Here is a 23,421-nt window from a genome sequence, read left to right on the forward strand (position 1 = left end):
ACATTTTGCCTCAGAGGGCTTTACAATCTGTACAGGTAGTGATACCCTCTGTCCTTAGACCCTCGGTTCGAGTGAAGAAAAACTTGCCCACAAAAAACCCTTTTAACAGGGAAAAGAAGGTGGAAGAAACCTCAGGGAGAGCCACAGAGGAGGGATCCCTCTCCCAGGATGGACAGACGTGCAATGGATATCACGTGTACAGAACAACGCAACAGAAACATATTGTACAATTACAATGAAAAACAATGATTACAGTAGCAGTGGTGGTAATATGTAACAATGCTACAATAATAAACAAGTTAGCAGCATTCTGAATTAGCTGCAAAGTCCTAAGAGACTTATTGGAGCAACCTGATAACAAAGAGTTGCAATAGTCCAGCCTTGAAGTAACAAATGCGTGGACTAGTTTTTCTGCATCTGCTTGAGATACAATGCGTCTAATTTTGGTAAGTGGAAGAAAGCAGTCTTTGAAATTTGTTTTATATGGACATTAAAAGACAGATCCTGATCAAAAACAACTCAGAGATTCTTAACGGTGAAGCTGGAGGCGAGGGTGATCCCGTCTAAAGTAACTACGTCTCTAGAAAGAGAGTTTCTGAGGTTTTTGGGTCCAATTACAAGAACTTCAGTCTTGTCTGAATTTAGCATCAGAAAATTGTAGGTCATCCAACTTTTATATCCTTATTCTCAGAGATGCAACCTGAACAGCTCCATGTGTCAAAATTTAGTCAGGGTAATTGCACCACCTATTGATTCACTGTGAAACTGGAAGTTTTTTTAACTCAACTGTACATTGTTCAGTCGGCCGCAAATTGCTCACACTTCATCAGAGCCCTGACCTGAAAAGATCCATAAGTCTGTATATAAGGATAGTGATAACTTTCAATCTAGTTAATCCAGTTAACTATCTGACTTTTCTAAGATTAAAGAACTGAAGCTTCTTTGATTCCACATAAGTTTGAAACCTTACCCTGCTGACACATCTGTCACTCAGCACCCAGTGAAGAGAATCATTTTCCCTTCTGACTTTTGATTCCTAGAAAGACAGTGCCTCTGTGCTACTTGGTCTGATGGATTTTCTACACTTTCTACAAGTTTAATTCAGCATCTGCAGATGGACTCACAGTACACGTCACCTGAATGACATGTACAAATGAGCCAAGAACAGAGGAGAATATGTGTACTCATAACTCACAGCCCCCTCCCATTGGGTGTGTAGAGGAATCTATTACCCTCCTGGTGTCTTAATCAGTGGAGGAGACAGCCTGCCTTCAGGTTTCTGTGGATGACCCTTAAAGAGACACCAGATGTGAGACCCAACCATATGCCAAGAGATACCATAAAGTTAAGGCTTCAAGAGGCCATAAGTTAAAGTCACAGAGCAATAATCGTAAACCTATAGTTGCCCTTTTAGAGAAACAATTTGGTCAGTCTTCTACATACACATCTGCTCATGCTGAGCAGGGCAGTCAGATTTAACTTTAGCCTCAGCATACCCTCAAATTTGGCCTGTATCATTGGAAGAGGGTATCCTGTCGAAACAATTGATGACCTTAAGGTGCACAACTGAGTTATGTCCCTAACATCCACTGGTGGCCACTAACTCCAATAATTAACCTAAATTGTGCAGAAGACCTTCAAATGTACAAGGGATATTCAACATCTTGTCCTATATTCTGAAAAAAATTGAAGCATATAATCTGAACTATGGGTTAACCCTAACCCCCCCAAAATGTGGTAGGCTATTTATATCTAACAAAAGCAACTGACTGTCACTCAGTTAAACAAATTGCAGTCTATCTTAAACTGCTGTTTTGGTTAAAGTGAATACCTCTCACTTTACCTCTCCCTTTTCAAGCACCACTGCATCAAAATGTCTTCTAACAAGTGATGAGTTGTCTTCAGATAAATTTATTAAGAAATGTCATTTGATTATTTAGTCTGTACACTGGGGAATAGGGTTAGGGTTGATATATAAAAAAATTGTTGCTTCTTTGTGGTAGAGGTTTATTACTAAGGTTGGGTAGTTGTTTGAATGCTAATGCAAGCTGACGTTAGCAAAGTGAAGTCAAAGTCAACTTTATTCTCAATTCTACTATGTACAGGAAATAGATGGGACTGAAATGCCATTTCTCTCTGATCCCAAGCGTAAACAAATAAGTAGACAGAACATATAAGTATGCAGCATATTAAGTACTAAATATAGTACAACATAGTAGCATAGTAGCAGTCTCATTATGTTATTCCCTTTGACAGCATTCTGTTGTTAACACTGGCAGCATAACCAACAGACAAAATGAAAATGATGTATAAACCAAACCATGGCTCAGAAACCGAGGTCTGAACCGAACCATGGATTTGGAGAATCTTTACACCCCTAGTGTGGAATAGGGATGGTACTGTACATGAATATGTTGACATTTGAACCTGTTATTGTTCTAGAAATGTAAAAAGTGATAAAGCTTATAACCTGTAATCAATGCCATTATCATATTGCCAAAAAATGTCAATCGTCTTTTTTGATAGTTTTTCGTGGTTCTAATTGAGGCAAATTTCTGTCTCATCTGCACAGACCCTGACTTTAACATGCAAAGTAATTTCTTGAGTTCTGAAGAAGCTTCTTAGATGAGAGGTGAAACATCTTGAAGAAACATGTCCAGTTGTCTACATACACTCATCTTCTGAAGGACATTGATGGTTCAAGTATATGTTGCCAGGGGTGTCAATCTCTAGGCACCTCACAATTCGATTATAAAACCATTATTGATGTATGAAAGAATTTTATTTCTATACATCATACATTTTTTATCATTGTTTGACTACTAGAAGTGTGCTTCTTCACCAGCCTCATGATTTGTGCTTTTGAAAGGTATTTTACTGTTACTGTTATGACACATGTGCTGTACAAAATAAGGTTTTCAATTGAAAATTCACACAACAGTCAGTCATTTCTCTCCACATTGATCTGACATACATTCAGTTTAGACTGGTGTGCTGCCTTAATTGTATCAGTGTAGACATGCCTGGCCCCTGATAACCACATGCATTTAGTTATTAATCTTTGGTTTTAGATCATGAATGCAGATTGTTTAGGTCACTTTAACACTGATGGGTTACCTAACCCTATGGTGCATAATATATGCCTCAAACTCTGAAGCAAATCAACAAACTCAGATCAAATATCAATACTGTTCACGTCCTGATAACGTCTGATTAGTGTTTGTTTATTGTTTAATTGAACGCAAGTAGTCCTCCCTCCACTCTCCCACTGACCTGCACTCAATTTAACAACAGGAAACTCTGACTCTGTAAAAGATGACAAGACCTTTAATGTGTGCATCTGTCCTGATCCTGAAGCAATGGTGGTCATATTTATGCAGCGGCATACAGACTGTGGGGGTCACCCTGAACATGCATGAGTTTAAATATCTGTGTCACCTCAGAAGGATGCTTTTTTATAATAATATAATGGCAAGTTAAGAGTGCCATAATTCTCAGGTTGTGTTGAACCAGGTGGACCCAAAGACACAGAGCAAATAAGGTAGTAAAACAAAAGGTGACCTTCAATAATAAGCAAGGTTCTCAAAGATAAAAACTAAACCCAAAAGTCCATGCAGAAAAGCACTGGCATCCAAAGAAATCTAGAAACTCAAAAAAGGCTGAACAGAAAAAGCAATGGAACACTAGAAAATTACAAGCAAGGGAGGAGAATCAACGATGGGGTGGTGAAATGACAATGAAAGACTAGAACTGACAAAGACATATGGAAGCACAGAGACTTATATACACTGGTGAGGTGGCAGTAATTAGACACAGCTGAAACACATGAGGAACAGGTGCAGACAATCACAAGGGCAGAAAAAAAAACTAAGACAGGAAGTAAAGTGGGAAACACACAAGGAGCAAAAACTTCAAAATAAAACAAGAAACTGAAAACTCAGGGAGAACACAAATCCAATCACAAACAACGCAGAGAGTCACAGGAAAAGGTATAAATAGACAAGGAATCTATAATAAAAACTAATATATTACAGAAGGCATACAGAAGGCAAAGAGTCCAGAGTCATGACAGTAATGAAATTGTTGCAAACTGTACCTTTAATTTTATTAGAAATCCCACGGTAAAATCTTCTGAAACTTAGCATACAGATAGTGGGGGTCTGTATATAGAGACAGTTTGGTCCCCCTGAACATAACTGCATTTGAATATCTTTGTTACCTCTCAAGAGTTTTTTAATAATAATACACTTCACATTATGAGTCCTATAAAAAAGTCAAATCTTACATCAATTTATTTCCAAACTTCTATAGTAAAATCTTCTGAAACTTGACATACAGACAGTGGGGGTCACCCTGAACATGTGCAATGTAAAATATCTGTGTTTCTGCTGAGACCTGGGACTTGCCCTTTTATTTTGCATCATTGTTTTCACAACAGCCTCTGATATTGGTGGTTGGTTTGATGATGAGAGGCGGATGATTGGTATATATTTGTGGACCTGAGTGCTGTACCAGGGGAGCATTGTCTTATCTTAGACAGTTAATTGTTATGAAAAGGCATATAGATATGCGATATAGGTAAAGATGCGATGAAAAATATCAATAAAGAAGTACTTAGCTTTTCTAAAACCAAATTTAATGAAGCAATTTCTACAGACTTAAATTTGAATTTCTGTTCTTTTTTTCGTTTTCAATTATATGGTCAAGTGCTTCAAAAAGGATAGAGGTTAACTGCAGCTCACTCAGAACGAACCTCGCCACCCATTTTTTTTCAGAATAAAAAAATCATTAAAAACTCCTAAATGTATAGAATCAACTCACATTCAGCTCTAACATACCTATACCCCACCAGACATGCCACCAACAGTCTTTACATAGTCCCTAAATGTAGAGCACAATCAAGCCATTGGTTGTGATTATTCTACCTTAAATGTGGCACCATTAAATGGTGTGCTTTTGGGCATTCAATAAATTCAGGAAAATATTTTAAAAAAAATTGAAATATTAATATTATATAATAACTTTAATTGATAAAAGCTAAATTGGGGCGCCACCCCTCAAAGGAAGGGAAAATATATTAAATTCATTGATTAAGACTCTTTTACTAAAGATTGATTGATTCTTCGGGCTGTTCTCCAGACCTGGAGCACCTAATGATCAAATGCCGACCTTATTACCTCCCGAGGGAGTTTACATTGGTCGTTATAACAGCCGTGTACATTCCGCCACATGGCGACACTAATCAGGATGCACTCCCTTCCGGGATGCATATAAGGCCCTCCCTCACCCCTCATTCAGCAAATCAGATCACGTCCCAGTTCTGTTGCTGCCTTCCTATAACGTGACAGACCGGTGACTCGGACCATTCAGTGGTGGTCCAACCAATCAGACTCGGCTCTACAGCTGCCATACCAGGTGGTGATGCAGCCAGTCAGGATACTCTCAATGGTGCACCTGTAAAAGTTGCAAAGAATCCTGGGGTCCATGGTGAGCCTCCGCCTGCGGGGCAAGAAGAGCCACTGTCTGCCCGTCTTTGTGATGGAGTGTGTGTGTTGAGTCCAGGTCAGGTCATCACTGATGTGAACAACACTCTCTGTGACTGGATACTGAACTTTCTGATTGGCAGACCCCAGGCAGTGCGGATAGGCAACACCACATCCTCCACCCTGACTCTCAGCACCGGTGCCCCCCAGGGTTACGTGCTCAGCCCTCTCCTGTACTCCCTGTTCACGCATGACTACTTGGCCACCCACAGCTCCAACACTATCATTTCATTTGCGGACAACACAACCGTCATAGGCCTGATCACCGGCGACAATGAGATGGCCTACAGAGAGGAGGTCAGAGCCCTGTCATCTTGGTGCCAGGACAACAACCTCCATCTCAACATCAGCAAAACTAAGGAGCTGATCATGGACTACAGAAAGAGACAGGGAGATAAACATGCCCCCCTCTCAATCAATGGGACTATGGTGGAGAGAGTCAGCAGCTTCAGGTTCCTAGGGGTTCACAGTTCAGTTCAGAGTCCGGGATCGAGGGGTCATTAAAGACCCCTACCACCCAAACCATAAACTGTTCTGTCTGCTGCCATTTTCAGTTTCATCCCCCAGACCATAAGACTTTCAAACTCCTCCCATCTGTCATAATTCATCTCTCTGCACCTTACAATATTTGCACGATATTTGCACTACTTTTATATATATATACATATATTTATGAATGCATGGTTATTCACATCACAATATAACCCATGGATGTATCCTCTCCAAGATAGCATTTAGTCAACATCTAATAAATAGGTCCTATGGTTTTGGGAGGACCATATAATGTTGCACAAAACAGAAGGGTTCTAACTATGAATTTGAGTGAGACCCCCTCATTAAAAAAGTTTAAGAGATTCAAAAGAAGTGATAGGACCACATAGCAAAAAGAGATGGCAGTGGTAAAGGGGAAAAACATGACGAGAGAGCACTAGCAATGTAACAATGATGACCTACATGAGATAAAAAGGTTGTTATGGTTACAGATATGTTGTTGTACACTTTTGGCAACGCAGTGAGATGTGTTGCAGTCTTCTGGCTTTTCCTCTGGCATCAATGGGCCGCATCTCCATGACATTTGAGCTTGCCAGCTGGTAGGAGCTGGCGCAGTAGCCAGGTCTCTTGCAGTATTGAATCACAGGGCAACAAGGCTGAGGGTCTGTACAAAAAACAAAATTGAAGTTAGTATGGAACCACAATCTAGCCTTTTACATGCAAATCTTTGTGTGTGTATATACAATCTGTAACATATCAAATATGTGTTAAATTCTGTCGGGTTCTTGAAGCATGTAGAGTTCTGAACATCAATTATTATTGGGGTATTTAAAATTGTGTATTAATTGCAGTGGTGGTGAGAAATAAAATGCAATAATGTAAATATACTCCCCAACAAACACAGACAAAACCATTATCAGCCTAATTAAATTGTTTATATTAAAATATTAATATTAAATGATAACTTTAATTTACATTAAAGAGGATTCCTTCAGAGGACTGATTTTAGTCTCACAAAATTTGCACTAATAACTACAACCAAAATTACCATATCAGTAGTTCAGTTAGACAACTCATGTTCAACCATTTATTGCGGTAGTAGAAAATAGTTTGTGTTTGGCTTCTAGGCTCCGACTCAATCACTCCCCCAATATGATAACATATATATGATAAGAGTAAGGAGCAAATACCTGTAACCCCCCGGGAGCCTACAGGTGGATGCTTAGGTGGTGGAGGGACTGAAGCAACTGGTAGCGATACTACAGCAGCAGTGCGAGCAAAGGGATTGATGGGAAATTTATCTCTGCTTAAATAGGCTGCCTAATAAGGTGGGTGTGTATAAAAGATGATTGTGGAGAATGAGGCATTTCACATGATGTGTGTCACATGATTGGAGCAGCATAGCTCGAGTTGGCTGCCTGAACTATGATCACACAGATATGATGGGAGTGACGAGCAAATACTTGTAACCCCCCAAAACTGCACAAATTCGGAGCCTGACATTAAGGATCAGTATTTTATTTGTGTGCACCATTCCTCGCGCGGGGTGACCATTCTCCGTAGACGCACTGGCCTGCAGGAAATTATACAACCTAGTAAAGCTTCTGTGTGTGCCTGAGACCAGCCTCAGTGAGCTGTTCCCTTGAAGCTCCGTGGCTGTGTGGGAACATACTACCTAGTTGGACTGCTATGCGTGGCCATTCTCTGTAGGGGATTTGGCCTGCTGGAGAATCTACTACCTAGTTAGGTTCACCGTTGCTGTGGGGACACTGAACACTTTAAACCTAGGCTGTAAAGCACAAACATATTAATCATCAAATGTTTTGCACATTGTATAGCACATTCACAAGAGATGATTCATTCCATAGTGCTTGACAAGTTAGACATCCTCTGTCCTTAACCCTCAACAACAGTAAGGAAAACCACCAAAACCCATTAACAGGGGGAAACCTCAGATGTGAGGGATCCCTCTCCCATGACGGATGGGAGTGCGATGTATGCTGTGACATGGGTGCAGTAGAGCTCTTGGATTCATTCGCCTTGTGTTGTCATCCCAGGCGATGAAGCCCAAAACGCTCATCACCTTGCGCCGGAGCTGGACGAATGCAGACAACGTGGAGACAGGAGGTTGTCCACTGGCAGCTGCGCCCAGCTCATGCAGGGCCCAACAGGAGGAACGAGCGTAAGCGTAAGGGGGTGGGAAGGGAGAAGATACATTTCACAAAAGCAACCGCCTCAGCCGCGGAGATGAGGGGGTCTCCACGATACAGCATGCAATAATGGAATTAGGAAGCAGAAAGTACCTATTAAAGCATCAAGTGTACAGCAATTGCAACAATATTCCTTCTTGTGTTGTCTGACATAGCATGGTTAGCATGGATGATGGAGAGCTGCAGTTGTAGCTGTGCCACTTCTAAGAGAGTGTGGGGAATAGTGTTCAGGTGTCAGGCCACAGCTCTGGCAGGGATTGTGAAGCTTTGAGGAGATCTCATCATGGGTTTTCAAACATTGTTGGCAAGGGTGTCGCCAGATTGGTTGGAGAGCAATGCAAGTGTTATTTCATAGAGGAGAAAGAACAAAAGCAGTATTATTCTTAACAATGATATTTCAGAAGTATTCATTCTTTGAGTGCTTGAAAATGCTATGTTTATGTGTTCCTCTAAAGTTAGAGGGCAAGGTCATGCAGAGGATTAGATGAGAGGCAGATTTCTGGCAAGACTGCTTCCATCTTCAATGACACTACTCTGACTGACCTTGACAACAAATTAGTAATACAGATATAGAAAGCCAAGCTAAATGTTGGGTGTGACTGTAATCATTGAGGCTTTATAGATTATTTCTATTGTAGCAGCATTGACACAAGTACTTTGTTCTTGATCTATCTACTGCTATGTAGGATTTAGATGAAGACCATCGGGTTTGGTTGGCCAGACCTTAATGAAGAAGCCCGCTAAACCAATAGACAGGGCTAAATCAGAAACTGATGCAGACTCTTGTTATAGTGACAATGTCTGCAACAAACTAGGATTTAACATCTGCTCTGATGTTAAAAAACTTGTCAGACAGAGATACTTTAATATTGAGGGTTACACTGAGATATTCCAAATTGTGGAAGGGCATGGAGATGGCTCTCTCAGAGGTACAAGGCTTTTAACAGTTGAAATGAAACTAGCTTAGCATATCTGAGAGGGTGATGAAGAAGCAAGGCTACTCTGGCAACCATAAGTGAACAACATTTATACCAAAACGACATAATATTCCAGGTAAAGTGACATGATTTACAAGGCATCTGTAATATCATGCCTTTCCCGACAAGTCACTGCAATTAATTATTTAATTACAGTATTATATTTTGTTATTATTATGACATTTTTATATTCTTTATTTATGTATTTTTTAATTATGCTATATTTTTAATGATTATTTTTTTGTTTATTTGTTTATCATATATTATTATTTTTAATTGATGTTTTTATGGAAATGTATATGAAAAATGATATCTACCATTTTCAGGATGGTATAGAGAAGAGAACGCCGGATTTAGAGGGCTGAGATTTTTATTTATTTATATCAATTGTGATTAATTTCATTAATTTATTTTCATTTATTTATTTGTATTAACTTTTATCAATTTAATTTAATTTATTTTAATTTACTTATTTTTTATATATATCCTTAATCAATTAATATTCACCAACATCACGGCAACACTACAGTATGTGAGAGTTAAAGGCAAAATATATACAGCAAAATAAAATATAGTTCCTTGCTTGGGGTACAATGCATCAATCATCCTTAATAACTGTGCTTATTGCTCTATATGTATTCTATTCATAATCTTCATAAAACAGAGCCTTAACCTAAATGTCTATTGTTTATATTCTTGTGTCCATGGCTCTTGTAAATCATTGTCTCAGTAATGCTCCTGCAGTGCTGAGGCTGCACGTTCCATGATTATCAGCTATGAGGTCCTTTAACCCCCTTTTTTTTCTTTCTTTTTTTTATAAACAGAAACAATTAGGTTTTTCAGTTTCCAGTTCATAAGTATGGTTCTTTTGCAGATAAGTTTGCCAACATTAGCAAACTATGTCTTACAGCAGATTGTAAACCATCAATTTTAATTCCCAGCAAGCATGTCTGGGATACCGCAACATCTTAATTTATTATAGAACTCAGTGTTTCTACTCCTTCCCAGCATTTCCTTGTGCAGAGAGAATGACTCTTGATAAACAACACAACTTTACCAACCTGAAAACATCGAGCTATACATATATATGGTTTTATAAGCAAAGGTCATGGCCTATTGGAGATATGTTCTTTTTGATATATGCATTTTTGCCTATATGTATATTTGCATATATATATAGATATTATATTCATATAATTGAATGTTTCCAGGATAATGAAACAGATTACCTGCTAGAATTTGATTCCTATGGGAATCATGAATTGTTGCTACAAGAGCCTTAAACCCATGGCTGGAGCTGGGACTACAGCTCCCATAATCCTGTGGGAGTGACGTCACCAGGAAGTACTGAAACATGAGCCAGCTTGCCGGTGTTGTTTACATCACGTGCAGGGGAGATGGCTTTATTTTGTAAAATAAATTGCTCAAAAATTAATTTCATAACTTCAGTGCAGATTTCATTCAGCAGTGGGGGCAGGATGGAAGCTTCAGTGGATCCAGGCATCCAGGAGTTTTTGTAGTATAATTTTTGGCCATTAAACCATGTCACTTATGAATGTCACTATATACCTTTAAGAATCTGCACTACAAACTAAGGTGTGATTGAATCATGATTTACTACTGATTGAAACATGATTTACTACTGATTACAATAAGTTTGTGAATGTAATTATGAATCAAACCATATATTCTGTGTGTAATAAGCAGTATGAGGTGATTGTATAACTTGTGTGAAGAAATATTAATCTTTTAAAAAAGACAATCTGACCGAATTGAAACATAATGGTGTCAAATGTAAGAACAATATCTTTTTAAAAATAGTAAGCTGATTAAACAAAAGATAATGGTGTCAAGAATAAGCAAAACTGTTTAAAAGTAAAATAGACATGCCTGGACATGTCTGGGAAAAACTAGTGTAAGATCCCAATATGCCCAGTGGAAATTTCCAGAGCTAGAAAATTGACCAATGAAATGATGACACGTGTGCCCACGATAAAACGATAGACCAATGACCTACTGACACGTGTGTCTCCAAAATAATGATAACCAATGAAATGCTGACAGGTGTGGTCACTAAAGGGTTTATAAGAAAGCACCACACTACTGTTAGGCAGAGTTCTTCTCTGGTGAAGCTCCGGCTTGCTACTGAGTGCTCTCGGGTTTTTTGTCGACAATAAACTCTGCTGCTTTTAAGTGGACTTCTCCTGCTTTTTATTCGACTGAGTTTTTGGACTTTTGGACCACGAGTGAAACTTAGTTTTCACCACAACATTTTCCTTGAGTCAAAAGTAGTTGAAGACCTCTTCGTGGTTCAATCTAGATGAACGAATGTGGCGGGTGCTCAGCTCTTCCAGGATGCAGTGCAGGGGCTACACAGCCGAGACGTTTGTGGGAGCTAAGGTACCGAAGCTGGACGTCCGATTCACACTCTGAGTGAATCTCAACTGGGCTTTATTATTACACTGGGCTAAGCAAAGAACTGTTTAATTCTATTTCTATTTCATGTGATGTTTATAAGTTTGACTTGTTTTGTTGAGATATTTGGTTATATGTTATTTGAAAGCTAATGTTAGTTCTGTTATGCTGTTCACTTTCTTTGCATACATCTAACTACTTTCTTTAACCTGGCACCAACACCTCACACACTCATCTCCCCAAACTTAAAGGAGAAGTTCGATTTTTTTCAACCTGGTCCTTATTTCCAGCATATGGTATGTAGATCTACTCACCCATAAAGGTTTGGAATAACTTGGAGTCCTTCGAACGCTTTTAGATCCACACGCGATCGGCATATATGACTGGGGCATCCACAATACAGCCTCTATATAACACATTATCTGTCGCGAAACTCTTTATTTACTATAAATCGCCAGCACAAGTCCCCTGTGAGTCCAAGTTGCTTTGTTTACATCCCGGGCTTTCACTGGGGTGACGTCACCGAGGCGCGCAGCCGTAGGCCAGCTGACGATCAGCTGTCTTTGTTTACACTGAGTTTGCTGCTGCTAGTTTTGCGCAACATGGCAGAATACTTATCAGTATTTTTTTAAAGCAGCTGTGTCCTGGTGCTCGGGCTTATTCACCTTTGTACCAAGGAACATACAGATATTTGTTTTCATTTTGGTTTTTTACATTATGTGAATGATATGCCTCTTTTTTTCCCCTGGTATTTTGTATTGTGACTTTGAATCCACAATGATAAAAATAACAATTACAATAATAATAAGTGAAAATGCAGACAGGTTGCATACCATTCTGACATTGTCGCTCCTGGTTTTCTGTAGTGCTATCAGGTTTCCTCTGATCTCCATCCTCCATTTTAGGCTTTTGCTCCTCCTGCTTCATCTTGTTCTCTGCCTCTTGCTTTTGGCCCACTTCTTTTTTCATCACTTCCTTTCCTGTGTTGGCTCCTTCGACAGTTCTCCTTGACCTTATCCCCTCTGCTGTCTGCTTTTTGTCCTGACCAATCTCCTCTCCCTCCTTCTCTCTCTCCAGGTCTACCAGTGTGCGTATGCACACACACACACACACACACACACACACACACACACACAAATTTAGTCATTAATGTTGGTCTGTCAATTCACAAGACTAGTAATACTGTCCAGTACAGAGATTAAAATCATTGCAGTATCAAAGAATGTTTAATTTGGAACTCAAACTCTGTCAATTCCTACATTTAACTCTTTTACTGTCTGACTGGTCCCAACTGGTTCTGACAGCTCAGAAATTTCAGTGATGTCTCATTTTGTATCATGTTGTGCACAAGCTTAGGCTGTGTTGGATTAACCAATATATATTATATTATTATACAATATATATGATATTATATTATTATTACTCAACACAGCCTCTGTATTAAAAAAAAAGACTTAAAAAAGTATATGATTTAGAAGGATAAAATAGAACACCAGTCAAAACTGTCGAGAATTGGAGTGACCAGTCACTGTGTTTCTTATTGTTTCTCACAATCTCAGTTTGTTTCTTAATGTTTCTTATTGTTTCTCACAGTCTCAGTTTGTTTCTTAATGTTTCTCACAGTCTCAGTTTGTTTCTTATTGTTTCTAACAGTCTCAGTTTGTTTCTTAAAGTTTCTTGTTTCTAACAGTCTCAGTTTCAGCGATTGGTTTCATTCAACATGTGAATAAACCCACCCATTTTGTTTCTTAATGTTTCTTATTGTTTCCAACAGTCTCAGTTTGTTTCTTAAAGTTTCTTGTTTCTAACAGTCTCAGTTTGTTTCTTAAAGTTTCTCGTTTCTAACAGTCTCAGTTTCAGCGATTGGTTTCATTCAACATGTGAATAAACCCACCCACTGTCTGAATCACACTCTTGATTGTGTTCTGACATATGGCATAGACATTGAAAATGTAATATTATTTCAACAGAACCCTCTTCTGTCCGACTATTTTTTAATTACATTTGAATTTACAATTACTAATTACACCGATTCTGGACAGAAATTCCATTATAGTCGGTGTTTATCTGATAAAACTGTGAATAAATTTAAAGAACTGCTTCCCTCTGAACTTACCTCTCAGCCATGTGTCAGAACAATACAGGAAAGTTATGAAAACTCTATCCCCACACTAGTTGATAACTTAGTAAATAGTACAGCAGCTTCATTAAAAACAATCCTTGACGCTGTCGCACCTCTTAAAAAAAAAGGACGCAAATCAGAGGATATCAGCTCCGTGGTATAATTCTCAGACACATGTTCTAAAACAGACATCGCAGAAACTAGAGAGGAAGTGGCATTCCACCAATAATCATGACTTTCACCTAGCCTGCAAGGATAGCTTGATATGTTACAAAAAAGAACATAGAAATGCCAGAACCTCTTATTATTCATTATTAATAGAAGAAAATAAGAACAACCCCAGGTTCCTCTTCAGCACTGTAGCCAGGCTGACAGAAAGTCACACCTCTACTGACCCATCTATTCCTCTAACTCTGAGAAGCAATGATTTCATGAGCTTCTTTACAAATAAAATTATAACCATCAGGTATAAAATCCACCACATCCTTCCACTGAATAGCACATACATACAAACATTGCCTGGTCCTGAAACCATAGAACCAGATTTATGTTTGAACCAATTTTATTCTATTGACCTTCCTGAACTGACCTCATTAGTTTCATCATGTAAACCAACAACTTGTCAAGTAGACTCTGTCCCAACTGGACTTTTTAAGAAAATTTTCACCCTGATTGACAGTTCCATATTAAATCAGATTAACATCTTTGTTAAGAGGCTATGTACCTCAAGCTTTTAAGGTAGCTGTTATTAAACCTCTGCTTAAAAAGCCTACACTTGATCCAGAGGTTTACTTTGATTATAAATTATATATCAAACCTGCCCTTCATTTCAAAAATCTTAGAAAAAGCAGTTGCTAACCAGCTGTGTGATTACTTAGATAGTAACGGTTTGCTGGACAAATTTCAGTCAGGATTAAGAATCCATCACAGCACAGAAACAGCACTATTGAAAGTCACTAATGACCTTTTCATGGCTTCAGATGATGGACTTGTCTCTGTACTCGTCCTGTTGGATCTTAGTGCAGCATTTGACACCATAGATCACAAGATCCTGTTACAGAGACTAGAACAACATATAGGGATCAGAGGAACTGCACTAGACTGGTTTAAATCGTATTTATCAGATAGGTTTCAATTTGTTAACGTCAACCCCTCCATGCACATGCAGGTTAGTCATGGAGTTCCACAAGGTTCTGTCCTTGGACCGATACTCTTCACCTTATACATGCTCCCCTTAGGCAACATCATGAGAAAGCAGCATATACACTACCATTGTTACGCAGATGACACCCAGCTGTACATTTCTCTGAAGCATGATGAATCTAATCACTTCAGGAATGTCTCAAGAACATCAAGGCCTGGATGACCCAAAACGTCTTACTTCTAAATTCAGACAAAACTGAGGTTGTTGTAAGTGGCCCTAAACATCTTAGAGAATCACTGTCTGAACATATAGTTACATTGGATGGTGTCAGCTTGGCCTCCAGCTCAACTGTGAGGAACCTTGGAGTTATGTTTGACCAGGACATATCATTTGACCAACACATAAAACAAGTCTCTAGGACAGCTTTCTTCCACCTGCGCAATATTAACAAAATTAGAAACATCCTGTCTCAGAAGGATGCTGAAAAATTAGGCCACGCATTCATTACCTCTAGATTAGATTACTGTAATTCCTTATTATCAGGATGAGAATCGGTAAAAAGTCTCCAGTTGATCCAAAATGCCGCAGCACGAGTGCTGACAGGAACTAGAAGGAGGGATCATATTACTCCTGTCTTAGCTTCTCTACATCGGCTCCCTGTAAAGTTCAGAATAGATTTCAAAATCCTGCTCCTCACATTTAAAGCCCTTAAAAATCAAGTCCCTTCATATATCAAAGACCTAATAACACCATATTATCCAAATAGATCACTTGTGTTCACAAAACACAGGCTCTCTTGTGGTTCCAAGAATCTGTAAGAGTAGAACAGGAGGTAGAGCATTCAGCTGCCAGGCTCCTCTCCTGTGAAACCAACTCCCACTCTGGGTTTGGGAGGCAGACACCATCTCAGCATTTAAAGTTAAACTTAAAACATTACATTTTGATAAAGTCTATAGTTAGTTCTGGATCAGGTGAGTAGTTATGCTGCTATAGGTCTAGACTGCTGGAATAACTCCCATCATCCACTGAGCACCTCTCCACTTCTCTCTGTCTCTCTGCCCCCCCACATTCATTCATTTATTTATTTTAATACATGTCAATTAGTATTTCACTTTGTACTCCCATAGTCTCTCTCTCTCTTTTTCTCTCTCATTTCAGATATCTCTGACCCCGGAACCTCAGGACAACAACTTTACTATTACTAATTACAATATCGCAGTAATTCATTATGCTATCGAATGTGTCTGTTATCCATAATAATTAATAGTCTTTACACTTTTGTTCACTTTTTAACTAGTCAGATCTGATACCTGATGGCGCTCAAGTGTTCCTGGTCTTTCTCGCCCCCCCTCTCCCCTACTTCCCCACTATCCCTCTCTCTTCTCTCCCCTCTTTCCCACCCATCTCTCATCTCCTTCCCCTGTTTTCTTTGCTCACCCCAACCGGTCGAGGCAGAAAACCGCCCACATTGAGCCTGGTTCTGCTACAGGTTTCTCCCTGTTAATTAAGGAGTTTTTCCTCTCCACAGTCACCAAATTGCTTGCTCATTGTGGGAACTCTATATTTTGATTTTAAGGTCCTGACCTATGTAAAGTGCCTTGAGATAATATATGATCTGGCACTATACAAATACAATTGAATTGAATTGAATATCATTGACCATTCTACACCTGTTGAAATATGATGTGACATGTGACATTCAGATTGTTCTAATGCGAATTTAATTAATTTGTTACATTGTTATCTCTAATGTGCCAATTTAGCTCCTGGGTGTGCATGTGTATGTGCGTTAGTGTGTGTGTGTGTGTGTGTGTGTGTGTGTGTGTGTGTGTGTGTGTGTGTGTGTGTGTGTGTGTGATTCATTTGTGATTTGATATTTTTTGATTTCTTCTTGAATTGATAGGTTTGAAAAAATTCCTTTTTCATTTTACAGAATTACCTCGACCAAGATCACCTGTAGTATTTTGATTTATTATTAATAGCATTGGCATTGAAAGAAAACCCATTGGTTTAAAATATTCTTTAATATAATCAACATTATGTATTTATTTACTACAAATAAGTCATCCTTTCATTTGCCAGAAGCTCTGATTTTGGACTGTGGCTGGCAATGGACATTAAAAGCCTGGCACATCAAAATAATTAGACTAATCTATAACAATGTCTACTACAATTCAGTTTTCATTTCTTTTTTCAATAAATTAATTATCTAAAGATGATGTATTTGCTCAATGTTCTTAAGCAGCATGTAGCTTGCATTCCACTGCCCACTATACTGAAATGCATTGGCCCTCAAGCGATTTCACCAGATGCTGGTGCTACAGTTAGAAAACAGTAAACTGTCAATTCTGGAAATATTTCACGTGGACATAAAGGATCTTAAGGTGAGCCTTGAGTTCAACCAGTCACATTTCAGAACACTACAGATAAAAAATAAGGAGCTTAAACCTAACACACTCTCTGCTCAGGTCGACAACATCTCCACCTTACACAAAATCTTGAAATAAACCATTTTGGACATCCAGTATCAGAGTATTTGTGACAATCTAATATTCTCTGGAATAACTGAACAAACCCAAGAAAACACAATAATGGAATTCATACGCTCAGTCCTGAAACTAACTCAGGAAAAATCACCTTCCAACGAGTCCATCACACTGTCACAAGAACCAACTTACAAACAAAAAGAGTTGGTAAAGAGCAGAGTAAGGAACAGAGAGAAATGACCTTGGGCATGAATAATCAGTATCCCTATGAGATTCAGGACAGAAGGAAAAAACTGCCACCTTTCATGAAACAACACAGTCAAACTTTCTGTAGACAAACTGTATATAGTCAGTCAACTCTTCTATGATAGTAACATCACCACCTATACTGCTTTAAGCACCTTCACCTCCTCATTCTCTGACCAAAAATTACTGAAATCTAAGTGGACTAAGATACCCAAAAATATTTTTCAAATATTTGGTAATGCAGGGCCTACATTGCACCAGCAACACTAAGACAACTGACAGCACCTTTAGCTGTAGCAATTACTTTCTAAGTAATTCATTAACCAATCATCCAATTGCTCATGCAATAGCAATAGTTATTTCATAACCATTCTCACTAAACAGCAGAGGTCACCCTCTAAACAGAAGGTGACGGTTCGATCCCAGTCTTCCCCATCATTATGCCGAAGTGTCCTTATGCAAGACACTGACCTCCAAATTGCCCCTCAAAGAAAACGTGCTGCCCATAGATACACCTTGAATGGGTGAATGGCAATAAATTGTAAAGCGCTGTGTGTGCATACTATACGTATGCATTGTGTTCGTAAACATAAGTGCATTTGAATTTTCCTCCAGGGATTAATAAAGTATTTCTGATCTGATCTGATGTAGGTATAGTGTGTGTTCTACTATGTGTGTTACTAAATATTATTGCATGCTGTCCCTCCTATTAATTAATTAATTTTATTAATGTTTTTATTTTTCCCTTATTGATTGTTTGACTCTGGTACAGTAAAAATAAAACACCTTACCTACACCTCGTTGTCCCCACAACAAGTAACAATGCCCCCTCCTACCCACCCCAACCCTTTTTTCCCCTTTCCCATTTTTATTTGTTTAGTTTTTTTTCGTTATAATTTTGTTTCTCTCTCTCTTTCTTGAAATCTGACATCTATATATTACAAGAAACCTATCTCAAAGAGGTAGAGTCTCAAGGCCAGATGGATTGGCCAAACCTACCATTCAACTTTATTTAATATTTATATGCAGATGATATCCTCTTATATTTAACTCACTCTTCAACCTCCCTCTGGTCAGTCCACAACATGATCAACACATTTGGCAAGATTTCTGGCAACTCCATTAACTGGTATAAGTCTTTAAGTCTTAAGATTGTGGCTCTAAGCCACTGGGATGCGGAGGTTGGGGATCTACCCCTTAACCATACAACTGTTAAATATCTCTGAATCCTTGTCCCAAAACATCCAAACAATATACTAAAACTAAATTTGAGAGCATCAACAATAATCTGTATGTTGCACTAATCAATAAATCTGCCAAATTCAAATTCAAAAGACTTTGTCATTGCACAGTCGTACTTCGTACACTAACACAACGAAATTGTAGCACAGTCCTCCTCGATGCCAAACATACAATTAACAAGACACAATCCACTACACAAATTGAAATAAAAATAAGGGGATTCCAGGACCAAAGGCATTTAAAGATGCGAATATACTATACGAATAGATAATGTACCGATAATGTACTGATACATACAGGTAATATGCATTAGTGATATATTGCACCGTTAAACAGATATTACACTAAGTGTTTTATTTTGGGGAAGTGGCAAACTGTACAGAATAGATACTATATACCGATAGTGTACCGATATAACTGGATAATATACATGTGTTTTATTGCATCGATGATGCCCTGATGTACAGAAAAGAAAAGGGTTGAAAGTCCCACAGTGTTATTGCACGTGGCCTGCAGCTGAAATGACACATGATTGAGTCAAATATTTACATTTGCATTTAACATTGCTATTGCCTTGTTGTAAAAACTGTCTCAGTCTGTTTGTCCGTGACCTCAGGACCCTGAACCTTCTGCGTGAGGGCAACAGCTCAAACAGCCGGTGTCCTGGATGTGTTGTCTCTGAGGATGTTGCGTGCCCTCCTCAGACAGCGGGTGTTGTAGAGGTCCTTCAGGTAGGGGAGGGGGCGGCCGATGATTCTTTGACCCTTTGCAGCGCCTTCCTCTGTGCTGTGGTGCAGCTGGAGAACCACACAGAGATGCTGTAGGTCAGCACGCTCTCAATGGAGCAGCGGTAGAAGATGGTCAGCAGCTCTCTCTTCAGGTTGATCCTTTTGAGGATCCTCAGGAAGTGGAGTCGCTGCTGGGCCCTCTTCACCACCACCTAGGTGTTGGATGTGCACCCCCAGGATCTTGAATCTCGTCACTCTTTCTGCACATTCCCTGTTGAGGTAGATGGGCTGCAGGTCAGACTTCCTTCTCCTAAAGTCAACAATCAGCTCCTTCGTCTAAGAGGTGTTGAGGACCAGGGTGTTGTCCACACACCACCCCCCAAGCCTCTGGACCTCAGCCCTGTATACGGTCTCGTCGCCTCCAGAGAGCACGGACGTGGTGTATATCTCCAGATACTGGTGTTCGAACATACTCGGTCTGTTCTCTCGAAATAGTCTTGCAACTGATTTAATGCACCCTCTGGCCATGTTTTTATGGTTTTTGTAACTGGTGGGGTTCTCTTCCTGATGGTGTTGTATGCAGGAATAAGCAGTATGGCCATGTGGTCAGACAGACCCAGATGTGGTACAGGGGTTGCCCTGTAGCCTTTTGGGATGTTACTATAGCCTCTGTCCAATGTGTTTACACCCCTAGTTGCACATTTAGTATGTTGTTCAAATCTGGTGAACACTGACTTTAAGTCAGCATGATTAAAGTATTGAAGAATATAATGTGCACAGCGTCAGGATAAGAATTCTGGTGGCTGCTCACTGCTTTGTGCAGCTCACCCAGGGCTATGTTAGCTTTAGCATTGGGTGGTATGTACAAAGCCCTTACCATGATGACGGTAAACTCACTGGGTAGATAGACGGGTCTGGATTTTACAATCAAATATTACAAGTTCGGGGAACAATGGCTATCTACAGTCTAAGCATTTTTGCACCAGCTTTCGTGATGTACATGCATAACCCTCCTCCCTTGCTCTTACCGGAGTTGCCGTTCCTGTCATAGCGGTGGATCATACTAAGTCGATAGCCATGTCCGGTCTGGATGGCTGGAGCCACGTCTGTTATGGTTAAAATGCAACAGTCCCAAAACCACTTGTTGGCTGCAGTCGTTGGTGAGGAAATTGCTAGGAAGCTGCGATTTGTGTGGTTGTTTCTTTAGCTGCGCTAGCAGGCGGCCCCTGCAGCCCCGCTTGTTGTTTCCTTTTTTTACGTTTCATCTTGGGCCTGCTGCAGGGGAGAACCATCCACAGAGACCCCGGGGTCCTGGTAATGTTCCCCAGTATGTTGTGTAAACGGTGATAGTTCGGCGTAATCGTACTTTTCACGCTGTACGTTGTATTGAGCCATAACCCAAAGTAAATGTTTGTGATTGCTGATGTGTTGGCCAAGTTTCATAAATTCTCATGCATAACAGTAAAAAATGCACATCAACATTCAGCGTTCACCAAAAACGCACATTTATCTTCACAGGATGTCTGCATTACACTCTTTAGGGTCTTAATACCAAAAATCACCTGGATCTGAAGTCGGGTGCATATTGGACAATATATAGGCAAGTTGGAAGAAGTTCCTGTTTTAAAGGAGAAGTTCGTTTTTTTTCAAATTGGACCTTATTTCGAGCATATGGGATGTAGATCTACTCACCCATAAAGGTTTGGAGTAACTTGGAGTCTTTCGGACGCTTTTAGATCCACGCGCGATCGGCGTATATCCATACAATGCAAGTGATTGCGGCATCCACAATACAGCCTCTAAATAAAGCATTATCTGCCACGAAACTCTTTATTTACTATGAATCGCCAGCACTAGTCCCCTGTGAGTCAAAGTTGCTTTGTTTACATCCCGGGCTTTCACTGGGGTGACGTCACCAAGGCGCACAGTCGCTAAGCTAATGCTAGCTTCGAGGCTGCTTGTTAGCCCGCTGAAGTTAGCTAGCCTTTAACTAGCTGAATACGCCGGAGCACCAGGACACAGCTGCTTTAAAAAAAACTGTACTGTAATGCACCTGATAAGTATTCTGCCACGTTGCGCAAAACTAGCAGCAGCAAACTCTCTGTGAACAAACAAAGCTGATCGTCAGCTGTGCTGCGGCTGTGCGCCTCGGTGACGTCATCCCCAGTAAAAGCTAATCGTATTTGCGGTAGTTTACCGTGCTCCTGGTTAGTATTGTCTCTGACTTTAATATTCATGGAGACAATAATAATGTGTTGCATTCATTTCAATATTAGACTCAATTGGTTTCAGTCAGTGTGAACACCAACTACTCATTGTTGTAACCATACACTTGACCTTGTAATATCATATGTTGTCAAAATTTTACATCTAATAGTACTTCCACATAATCTGATTTTATGAGACCATAATTTAATAATTTTTGATTTCTCATTATCAGACTACATACCATTAATGAAAATGTCTTTTCTAGATGTCCATTAATGAAAAACTCCTTTTCTAGATGTTTACCTGATAGTACTGTAGCTAAATTCAAGGAAATAATTCCAATTACATTTAACCCCGTATTATCCGGTAATGTTATGATTAACATTAGACTCCAAAGCGCCTCTAAAAAAGAAGCATGTAAAACAAAGTAAATTAGCTCCCTGGTATAATTCCAACACACATAACTTGATAACATGAAAGGCAGTGGTGCTTCAACAACTGTGTTGAAAATCATCTAGCCTGGAAACATAGTGTTAGAGCATATATGAAGGCCTGCCACAAAGCAAGAGCTGCTTACTACTCCACATTAATAGAGGAAAATAAAAACAACCCCAGGTTTCTCTTCAGCACTCTAACCATCCTGACAGAGTCACACCTCCACAAACTCAGTATTCCTCTTTCCCTGAACAGCAACGTCTTTATGAACTTCTTTAATGATAAAATTCTAACTATTAGAATACAATTTACAATCTCCTGCCCTTTTTTTTCACTTTTGTGTGTATTTTTTACTCTTTCTGCAGTGCAAAACTGTAATGCACTGCTAACGTATAATAGACAGGCACTTTTGGGCATTGCTAATTCAAAAAGCATTTTTGAATTTAGTGGATTTATAGCATCGGAGCTTCAAGTCATTGTTCGCTCCCGCAACAACCACCAAGACCCCCAGGAAGAGCATACTCACCGAGCTCGAGTGAGTATGCTGACCCCAATAGAGTGCTCCGCAGACAGCGACGAAAGTGAGGCAAGAGGGGGGGACTCCATGCTAGACTAAAAGCTTGTGCTAGCTGACCACCGCTACCCAGCCTCCTTCTAGCCAACGTGAGGTCTCTGGAAAACAAACTGGACGAACTTAGAGCACGGATAACATCACAGCGGGAAATAAGAGAGCGATTTTCACCGAAACGTGGCTTTCCCACAAAGTTCCAGAGTGCGCCATCCAGCTACAGACTCACTCCATACACCGAGGAGACCGGAAGGCAGCCTCAGGTAAGACCAAAGGTGTTGTGTGTGTGCTCGTTAACAACTTGTGGTGTGGAGATATAAAGACTGTTCATAGACACTGTTCACCAGACGTGGAGTTTTTACTGCTGAAATGCCGTCCCCACTATCTACCGAGGGAATTCACTGCTTTGTTTCTGGCCGCTGTTTACATCAAATGGCGGCTGGCCACTATGAAGACAAAAGCCCCCCTGGAGTGGTGAGACCATGTGGCTGAAATCACATATAGGTGTTAAGTTTGTGGAGATGAGTGTGTGAGGTGTTGGTGCCAGGTTAAAGAAAGTAGTTAGATGCATGCAAAGAAGTGATCAGCATAACAGAACTAACATT

General features: G+C 39.7%; 1 protein-coding gene and 1 pseudogene across 1 annotated transcript in view; one reads left to right on the forward strand and one right to left on the reverse strand.

The window, feature by feature from the left end:
- Positions 1-2,152: 2,152 nt before the first annotated feature.
- LOC109637328 (dual specificity calcium/calmodulin-dependent 3',5'-cyclic nucleotide phosphodiesterase 1C-like) overlaps positions 2,153-23,421 on the reverse strand; it is a 105,114-nt gene continuing 83,845 nt past the window's right edge. The window contains exons 11-12 of the mRNA XM_069531810.1: positions 12,471-12,716; positions 2,153-6,699 (exon numbers count right to left, since the gene is read on the reverse strand). Of these exons, the coding sequence (XP_069387911.1) occupies positions 6,521-6,699; positions 12,471-12,716 (425 nt within the window). The 3' untranslated portion in view covers positions 2,153-6,520. The remainder of the gene's footprint in view (positions 6,700-12,470; positions 12,717-23,421) is intronic.
- Positions 12,860-16,363, forward strand: LOC138411393 (uncharacterized; annotated as a pseudogene).

The sequence above is a fragment of the Paralichthys olivaceus genome, chromosome 9, assembly GCF_024713975.1.
Source record: "Paralichthys olivaceus isolate ysfri-2021 chromosome 9, ASM2471397v2, whole genome shotgun sequence".
NCBI classification, from domain to species: Eukaryota; Metazoa; Chordata; class Actinopteri; order Pleuronectiformes; family Paralichthyidae; genus Paralichthys; species Paralichthys olivaceus.